Source organism: Primulina tabacum, unplaced genomic scaffold (genome assembly GCF_025594145.1).
Source record: "Primulina tabacum isolate GXHZ01 unplaced genomic scaffold, ASM2559414v2 Contig674, whole genome shotgun sequence".
In the NCBI taxonomy this organism is placed as follows: Eukaryota; Viridiplantae; Streptophyta; class Magnoliopsida; order Lamiales; family Gesneriaceae; genus Primulina; species Primulina tabacum.
In genome coordinates, this window is record NW_027459841.1 from 5,651 (window position 1) to 16,597 (window position 10,947).

Consider the following 10,947-nt stretch of genomic DNA (forward strand, 5'->3'; position numbering starts at 1 on the left):
GTGAGACGGGTCAATCTACCGATATTCACAATAAAGAGTAATACTCTTATAATAAAAAGTAATATTTTTTTTAATGGATGATCCAAATAAGAGATCCGTCTACAAAATACGACCTGTGAGATCGATTACACAAGTTTTTATCTTTCACTTGAATAAACTTCTATTGAACTGGTTTTGTCGATTATTTAATTATTGTTACTATCTTGTTTGGCAAGAATTGACTATTTGATATTGTACAATTGATTATTTATTATATCGTTAGTTCATCAAGTAGATTGCAATTCTACGTAAAATTAATCCTTTGGAACTTTATTATTCTCAAGTGAATTCATGATAATGTTTAATTGAGAAATGGAAATTTGAGATTTGAGAGACTAAATGACATTTACCTGCAAAATTTAAGGATAATATACATCACACCATACAAAATAATCATCACCACATAATAGTAGCAAGTCGCCATATATCTTCACATCAATCTCATTTGATATTTTTTATGACTTTAGAACTCACAATCGTTAACCATTCGATGCATACTGAGTAAATATCTAGACTAACGTAATAACTTGCTTACAACTCACATTAGTCAAATAAACGACACTGGGCAAGCTCTGCGTGAATAGCTTGTCGAAAAAAGTGTCAGTTGGGGAATTGAACTCCTGCATTTTGATTAGGTGGTCGTCAAATCTACCAACTCGGACATCTCAAATGTGGATTTGAACCCTGTATTCTTTATTGATAGCGATTACTAGATATGCAGCGAGTGCAAGGTAAAATAGAAAGGAAAAACAATTATTATGCTTATTAATTCAATCTAATAGCCGATGATGGCTTGCATCTGACATTGTAAAGTAAGGATAAACAATTATGATGCTCGTTATTTCAATTAAAAGCATACTATGATCTACATTCGACATCAATATTTCAAATTTAAGATGATATCGATTTTAGTTGTAAAAACCGAAAAAAATACAAACTAAAAGCCCAAAGTAAATTTCAAAAAAACCCAAATATGTTATTGGGCTTTTGGCTCATTAGCCTAAAGGAGGATGGCATTGGATTAGGATTTTTTTTAGTGTGAATGGATTGGGATTCGGGACTATATGGTAGATAAACTTATTCAATAATTATAATAATATCATAAAATATTTTATGCGTTAATATAATTTACTTTGAGTATATAAATCCTTGAACACTATTTCAACTTTTTTTTAAAAAAAAGCAGCATAAAAAATGTCAAAGTTATATTCAAGATTATTATCACTACTTTCGTGTGATGATCACACCAAACTGATGTTAAAGAATGCGTGAAGAGGATCTTATCCAAAGGTAAATCAACTACGACGCTCAAGTTATCACAAGGCATCAAAAACAAAAATGTACGTGAATAATACATTTATGAGTAAATAATCATTGTTAGATGTATCAAATCAGTTGGATTATGATCTTAAGAGTTGTATATATGAGATAATCTCTCTCATTTAATTAACTTTTGAGGTGAAGTTATGTCAAAATAATTTTAGCAAGATATCAGAGTCTATACTACCATTATATATCGGACTGTCTTCTGAGCAACTCGTTAATGACTTGTAAATTTCAAGTTTCAGTTCATTTTTCAATCATGAACGTGAGAAGTATATATTAGTGTTAGATATATCACATCAGACGAACGTTGTATATTGGACTTTGAAAATTTTTATTTTTTATTTTTAGCTAACTTTTTAGATGAAATTAAGTCCAATTCCATAAGCTTAGCATAGCCTGTTAGATAAATTTTTCATAATTTATTTGATGTGATAACGAACAAAGTTACTATTGTGAAAATTCTGATCAGTTCGTGGGGGTGCCCCCAAAAGCTATTCAAAACCCACACAACTTTTCGCGAGGGGTAAGGCAACTCTCTGAAAACAACACATTGTTTCATGATACGTTTTCATGAAAGGGTGCATTGTTTCATGAAGAGTCGCGTCCGTTCTGAATCAATGTTTCATTTTTATATATATGATATCATTAGTTCAAGAAAAGTATTCAGATTCTGATTTGATTTAGTCACCTACAAAATTCAGAAAATCTCCATTGTGTCCTGAGATAAATTTTCCATATCTCTCTGACTAAAGCGAAGGAGAAAACATTTCTTAAAAGAAAACATTGCAAACATGCTTTGAAATTCATTCACATTTTTCAAAATAATCTCACAACATAGCCTATCCTTGTGAGATTCATAAATTTCTAATATGAGATTACATGGCATCGTGATATGTGTGTATCTATATATATAGAACGTTACGGTGTATATTTTTAAAATATGACAAAAAATTAGTATTATTTTTGGTTTTCTACTTATATCATTATTCCATTCGAAATTTAGACACTTGGCTAGGAGTTTCTCGAATTTTTTTTTTAAAATTTGGTTTCTTGTGTTGATTCCATCTAAAAGTCTCTCCTACTAAAAAATATATACACAATTTCTTTTTCCTTTTTCTTTTGGTTGAGAAACCTAAATATCGACAGATGTTATAGTTTAAAATATTAAATAAATTTTTATAATCCAGAAAGCACCACTTTACTGTGAAACGACGTCGTATTTTTTATACAACGGGCCAAAAGGCCTACTCGTTTTTACGCTTTTACAGTATTTAAATGAAAATATCGGCAGATATTTTCGACATCTTGGTCAATCCTTACTGCACATCACAGCGCGTGTGTCCACTCTTCTCGACACCACTCTTCGTAACTTGTCAGTAATTAATTTCTAAATTTCTTTAAAATATAATATATTTATAATAAATTAATTTGAGGATTTGTATTGAAAAATATGTATTATTAATCTTACACGTGATATTATTTTGTTGTATTTTTTATTTTAATTGTAAAATCAAACTGTTTCAAGCTACCATAAGTAATAAATTTGGTGCATGTTAACCAAAATAAAAACGCGATACTTATTATTAGATATTAGATATTAAAAAAAGTTTGAATCATATATAAACTTTATCTTAAATTTATATCCCCAATCATTTATAATATATGATAAGTTTTTCTCCACGTATTTGATATATTAAAAATCTCGACGATACTAATGTAGCGACTTTTTTCCCCGATTTTCTAATGTTATAATGCCTATCAAGATTAAAGGTTTAAGATATTAATATTTTACGATTATATGGTTCATTTTCTTCCATTTTTAAATATATTTTTATATAATTTCGCTCTTCATAAATATTATATAATCAAAATATAAGAATTTTACATCGAAAAAATATTACGTACATATGATTTAGATCGATTATAATTCATCTGATATTATTTTTTGATTTTTTTTAAAAATAAATAACACGCGCTAAAACTCGCGTGGCTACTCACGAGCCTATAGAGCTGATCTGTTCTGGAAGATAAGCAACCCACGCACACCACCAATTGCTGAATCTCCAAAAAAATTTCGCCGCCTATTTTTCCAGACAAAACCACTGGAAACCTCTACCACCGCCGCCGAGGCCTTAGCTGCTGAACCCGACCATGGACAACGAGTCCTCCAACCACAGACAGAACTCCCCCAAATCAGCCGCTCCCCACTCCACCAGCCCGCTCTTCCCCAAGGGAGACGAATCTGCGATGGAGATCCTGAAGTCTGGGCGGCGTTCACCGCCAATTTCAGCCAGGTCCAGTCTGTACTCGATCGCAATCGCTCCTTGATTCAGCAGGTGAACGAGAATCATAGGTCGAAAATCCAAGACAATCTGGTGAAGAACGTGGAATTGATCCAAGAAATAAACGGGAACATCGCGAAGGTCGTGTCTCTGTACTCAAATCTGTCGGCCGATTTCTCGAGCATGTTTCATCAGCGGAATTCCGCGGCGTCTGAGGCGAAGAGCAAGGCGGAAGAGAAGAGCAGTGAGTGATTCATTTACCGTACGTTGAATTCATCATCCCCGGTCGTTCGCCTGTATTATGTTTCCTCTTGTTTATGTTCTAATAATAAAATCTTAAATTCAGTAATATTTAGTTAAAAAATATTTAGAATAATAAAATATTCTTTTTAAAATAAAGATTTCTCAAAATATAATGATTAAAGTTTGATATCCTGAAATAATAAGCACATTAAATTGCCTTGTTTAAATTTGTTTAGGAGGAAATGATTTCATTTTTGAAAGATTTTGTCATGAATTTTCAAATAACAACCCTCACAATTTATTTGAATCTACATGCTCGTTTAGATCGCTTGATCTGATTGGTTATGTCGATGTAAAATAGTGACAATAGATATTAATTGTCTCTTATAAGTACGACGATAGAGAAAGAGTAATACTGATTCTACGATACATGAGACAACGTCATATAAAAAAATTCATATGCTTAGAATTAAAATGCCTTAATCAATTAAGGTCGTGTTTTGTAAGGGTGACCCATCGGTTTATTTTAAATAAACTCACTTCATCATATGATTATTTATCCCACTTTTAATCTATCATATTTTTTCAATTTTATCCTTCTTCTAAATCCAGACTCACCAGCAATTCCTTACACCAACCGCCGAACGACCACCCCTCCTGCTGCCGACCACCGCCGACCGTCGTCGACCACCGCCGCCGACTGTTGGCCGACCACCGGCCGATAGCCGAACCGCCGATGCCGCCCCCGCCGCCGCCTCCGGCCGGCCAACCATCGGCACCACCGATCACAGTCACAAAACTGAAAGGACAATTTTGTCAATTCATTTAAAGATTATTATTTATCCAATTTTTAAAAATCATACCAAACATAATATTATTTTATTATTATCTATTTTAATTATTCTTTTATTATTTCTTTATTAATCATTTCATTATTTTTCAAATATAGCTTAAATAGATTTGCAAAAGTGTTTGCGTTAAGCATAATGAAAAATGTGAACAGTAAGTACTCCAATTCCACGTACATTTCTGCTTTTGAAACATTTTGTAAAAAGTAAAAGAAATAAATTTACGATAGATATTAATAAGTTTATTAGGATTTTAAATAAAAATAATGACAATAAACAAATTTAATATTTATTAATAATGATTATATCTGCTGATGTGGACTAAAAGGCCCGGAAAAAGGGATAGTTGATTTACAAAGTAGAATGAAATTAAGTGTAGGAATTTGAAACAACTATAATTAATAATTTTCTGTTTTGAATTTATTAATTTCTCGTAAAATAATTATTAGATAAATACAACTATTTCTGTTTGTTTTGTTTTGTTTTGTTTCATTATTCTTGTCAATTTTCAATGCTATCATTAAATTAAATTTTTATCACTTGTATTATAGTGTTTAATTGATGATAAAAACTTATGTGAGACAGTCTCACGGGTCGTATTTTGTGAGACGAATCTCTTATTTGGGTCATCCACGAAAATTTATTAATTTTTATGCTAATAGCATTACTTTTTCTTGTAAATATCGGTAGGATTGATCCGTTTCACAGGTAAAGATTCGTGAGACCGTCTCACAAAAAACCCACTCTTAATTAATAATAGTTGAAATAAGACGTTTGTTTCTTATTTAACTAATCATAATGCAAGAAATGAATTAAAGAATATTTGAATATAATTGATATTTAATACATCAACCATCAAGCTATAAAAATTTAAATAATGGAGTCCATCGAAATCAAGGTTAGTTTTCATTGTGTTTATTTAATAAATCTAATTGTATTGCATGATAATTAGTTTTTTTTATATAATTTAATTTAATTTCTTTTTATGATTAAATTTGAGAAAACCCCTTTATTTATTTTAATGTTTTTAACTATCAACGCTATTAATCACTACTACATATTTATCAATTTTATTGAATATGGTTAGTTTGGGTGTGACACGTTTAAACTAACACAATAAATTCAAATATTCACACATTATTTCTTGAAAAATTATATTCGTTTTATTTAGATTCAAATATTCACACATTATCTCTACGAATTAGATATAATTTCATTATTGTGATCAAATAAAAATTAAAATATAACAAAATAGTTACAAATACAATATAAACTCTACCAACCGAGTATGCACTTTATTTGTGTATATATCATATATAAATATTATGTTTTCACATATTATTATTTTAAATCACTTGATTTATTTATATTTCATGAGATTAATTAGATATAAGAGTAAAAATATTATATTTTAGTCATAACTGATTACTTGTTATTTTATTAATTGATTTGATTAATAACGGTGGAGTGAACATGAGAAAGTGAAGGGGATTGGAGGCGATATTTTTATAATCGAACTGATAATGGAATCGGTCTATTTTAAAATAACGGTTCAATTTGCTGGATTGGTTTAAACGGATAGTCGGAGCGGAACACTGTTATATCATATTAAATAATATTATAATATAATAAATAATGTATTTTAAATTTAACATTATAAATAATAAAAAATATATATTCCAATGTTTGCAATATCAAATAAGCTATAACACTACTAAAATAATATATTTAACAAAATTCAAAATCCAAATAATCATATATCTAATTAAAAATTTAAATTTAAAAATTATAACAAAAATTGTGAACCGGTCCAATCGATTGACTAATAAAACGGTTTTTGGACAATGTCCAAACCAGATCCGTAACCGATTTTCAATCGAACTGGTTTGTCCTGTCCGGTTCTAAAAACTATAATCAAAGAAGTGTATAAATTATATAATGACATTTTTTGGTATCAGAAACATGCAATGGTATGATAAAATTATTTTTAAATGATAAAAACATTAACAAAAAAATAATACAAATAAAGTATAATATTACGGTAATTTGCTGAAAAATGCATCTGTCCAATATTTTGTTATGATTCAGTACCTATGAGTTTATTTTGTGTTTTAATACCTGAAAACAGTCTAGCTTTATTTTTAGTACATGTGTTATGCAATTTTACATTTTACCCCTTTTTAATGAATAAAAAATTATAAGAATCCCTCCCTATTGCTGTTCATCTTCCCTCATCGGCTCTCTTTCCCGCTTCCCCTCCTGTTGTCTTCTGTCCGAGAAACCTTTTTTTTTCCTTCAATTTCTTAATCGGCTCTCTTTCTCGCTTCCCCTCCTGTTGTCATCTGTCCGAGAAACCTTTTTTTTCCTTCAATTTCTTACACACCCTTATCTATAAACCCTCTCCCGTTCTCCATCGGCCCAATTTACCATATTTCCGCAAGTGTATGTAACTAACTCTTCGCACAAACCCGTAGCTCAAAATCGTCAATCTTTGTAACGAAGCGTAGAAATTTCCCAACAAAGCCGAGTCCCTACCAGCGCTACTGTTGCTGGAAACTTTGCAAAAACCAGAACTTCTTGGTCGAAGCAATTTCTGGGTCGAAGCAGCGTATGTGAGGAGGAGAATAAGGTTGAACAAAGTAATATGCTTGATTGAATCCAATTTATATATTTTTTTTGTTAATAAAATTTGGTGCATTACCGTGAAATTGAATTTTAAGCCAGTATTGTGAAATTGAATTTTGTTGTTTTGACCGAATACGGACATTAATGTGCATGATATTGGGAACAAGTTTTGTTTACAATAAGTTGTTAGTTTATAGAATATACTTTGAATGATAGTTATGTGAGATTAGTTTGGCTTGTGAAAATGAAATTGTTTTAGTTTATTTTGACGGAATGTTTTTGATTTGGTTTGATAGAATGAGATTGTAATTTGATATTAGTTTCCGCATGTAAGATCTTTATCATGTTTCCACTTGATTCTTTTGTGCACTATTTTTTTTTGACTTGACTTACCTTTTATCAAACAATTTTGAGAAGAATTGTTGAACTAGTACGATGATTTTGTAGAAAAATAGTTTCTAAAATTGGATGATTTTGTTGAACTATAACGTGAATAGAAAAATTTCTGCTTCAATATTGTTTGAGCACAAAGGTCGATTTTGGATAAGTTGTGATTTTATTTTATGTAATTCATTTATCCCCATTATTTGAGTTTTTATTTAATGTAAGACATTGTAGAACTGATATTCTGTTTTTGGATTTCCAATTTATTTGACGCCTAAATCGGCAGAAGCAAATATTAATAATTTAGATATTCGACGATCGATTTATTGATGGAAGTCGGTTCGGGGAGCGCAATATTTTCGTTTCTTGGAAGTTGCCGCTACGTCAATGGTCTTTATTTGATTTCAATTCATAATGGCGCAACTTTGTTAGAGATATTCGAGAGTTTAGGACGAAAATGTGCGGCTATTAATTCTGAATTAACGTTATTGCAATACATGGCACCGCATGATCATATTGCAGTAACCCTGAATGAAGATGACGATGTTCGAAATATGATAAACCTTCACAGTTGTTTGAAATTAAATATAATCAAATTGATAGCATTTCCAAAAGATGATCAGAGCCCAGTCATTGCGAGGTAACTTCCTTTTTTATTTTTTTTTGCAATGTTTTTATTGTTTGTTTGCAGGTTTCAGATATTGCAGAGTTGGTGAATGAGTTATTGTTTGTTTTTTACTGTTGTGCATGGCTTGAGTATTGTTTGTCATATTTATAGTTCACTTTAAATTATGTAAAAGAATATTGATGTGTTTCCTCATGTATTTTATTGATTTGTATTAAAATGGTTAGGTTTGATTTTGCCGATAAAGTTTGTTCTGATGGAGGTCACGAGCTTGACGTTGGCACTTTAACCAATTCTATTGATGCTTGGATTCATTGCATACGTGGTGTTGGGCAAAAATTTAAAGATGCAGCTGAATTCAGGATTTGTCTTAAAAATTATGTTATTGCCAGTAGAAGATCTTTTAGGTACAGGAGAAATGAAAGTGGTAAGATCTTAGTTGTTTGCAGCAAAGAGAATTGTGAGTGGAAAATTTATGCCTCCAAACATAAATCGGACAATTCATTCGGCATAAGAAAGTGCAACCTAAGCCATAGTTGTGGGGATGATAATTTGCGGAGTAGAGGTCACCCTAAAGCTGTTCATCCTGGGTAGCTAATGTTGTGAAGGAGAAGTTAAGGGGAGAGCCATCATATCGCCCATGTACAATGCTGAAGGACATTGAAAGAGATTATGGAGTAGAACTTGAGTATCATAAAGTTTGGGCGGGTAAAGAGATGGCAATGCATGATATTTATGGAACTGATAAGGGGTCGTATGATAAATTACGATGGTATTGTCATGCTGTTAAAGAAACAAATCCCGGGAGTTTTGTTGAATGTGAAATTGATTCGATGACAAACAAATTTAGACGGTTATTCATATGTTTTCATGCATGTTTGGTTGGTTTTATTAGTGGTTGTCGGCCATTATTATTTTTGGATGGAACTCACATTAAGAACAAGTACAAAGGATGTTTATTAGGCGCTGTGGCAAAGGATGCGAATGATGATGTTTTTACACTTGCGTATGCAATTGTTGATGCAGAAAACGATTCTAATTGGGAATGGTTTTGCTACTAGTTAAAACATGTCTTGGCATCCCAATACATAATGATATTCCGTAGCTACATTTTTTTCTCTGACCGACATCCTGGACTAATCAAAGCTATCCAGATTGTGTTCCCTGGTAGTCACCATTCTTATTGTTTAAGACATCTGGTCGATAACTTTGTCAAGCAGGTTTGTCTTATGGTGATTTTTCAATAATTTAGCCATCTTTTTTTTTTTTTTTGTTATTCTTCATTAGTTGGTTATTATCTGTAATGTTTTTAAATTTTTTTTGCTGGTATTGCGTAGGTATCTTCTCCATAACAAGAAACATTGGTCTTCTGTTTTGAAGAAAGCTGCGTACACCCCATCAAGACATGAATTCTCGCAACATATCAAAAGCATAATCGATTCGATGCCGCTCGCCCAGGAGTTTCTTGTGAGTGTGCCCTCAGAAAATTGGGCCAATTCTATGTTTATGGGTGAGCGATGAGGTGTCATTAATAATAATATTGTTGAAAGCTGGAACAATTGGGTAACACAAGTGCGATATCTACCTATTGTGGGTATGATAGATAACATACGAATTCAAATAATGACCACGATGCACAAAAGACGAGAAAAACAATGGCGATGATCGGAGAACTAAGTCCAAGAAAGGAGAAGGAGGTGTCAATTGCATACGGACAATCTCGAAGCTTAAAGGTGCACAAGTGATGTGGAGCTCTGTTTGAGGTGATAGATGGGGACAAAAGTTTTTCAGTGGATTTGAATTCATGTCGTTGTTCATGTCGATATTGGCAGATGTATAGGCTACCGTGCTAGCATGCTTGCTCGTGCATAGAATCAAAGTCTCTGTCGATTTATCAATTCTGTGATGGATATTTTAAGATGAACATGTACCGCCAAGCTTATAAAGGAATCATAAATCCAATTCCAACAAATGACATGAGTGAGGGTTATCTGGATGATGGACCTACCATTTATGCTCCTACAACCCGTAGCCAGCCAGGACGTAGAAGGACCAAACGGATACCTTCTCAAGTTGAACAACGTGTGACAACGTGTGGGAGATGTCATGGGCGAGGGCATAATAGACGAACTTGCAAAGAACGAGTGCCATAATTGGTTTGATTGACATATACATTAATACTATATCGTTTACTTCCATTATCTTAAGTTATTTGTAATTTAATTTATTTTAAAAATTCCAAATTGCTATCTTAATTTTTTTAATTGGTTGCAGGCATGTGTTAGAGTAAGAAAGCAGCATGGAAGGTTGTTCAAAAAAGACAACAAGATGTGGTGGCATTTGTGAATATATTTGGTGTTGTTCATAGAATTAATCGATCTTTTGGATCATTACGTTTATGGTAGCCATTTTTTGTTTGCTGTTTTGACGTGATGGTAAGACTTATCGTGCGTTGATGGCATGACATTTTTTTTGTAAACAAACACTGAATTTGTTCAATTTACAAGTATTAGGTAGTATTTGAAGTTTGTAATGAAGAAGACTAATGTGTTGCTGTCAAACTCAATTGGTTCAT

At 31.8% G+C, this 10,947-nt stretch overlaps 1 protein-coding gene across 1 annotated transcript; it reads left to right on the forward strand.

The window, feature by feature from the left end:
- The first annotated feature begins 1,303 nt into the window (after positions 1-1,303).
- Positions 1,304-3,930, forward strand: LOC142534669 (uncharacterized). Its single transcript, XM_075641518.1, has 2 exons — positions 1,304-1,329; positions 3,374-3,930. The coding sequence occupies exons 1-2, from the start codon at positions 1,304-1,306 to the stop codon at positions 3,897-3,899; spliced, it is 552 nt and encodes a 183-aa protein (XP_075497633.1). The 3' UTR covers positions 3,900-3,930.
- The last annotated feature ends 7,017 nt before the right edge of the window (positions 3,931-10,947 follow it).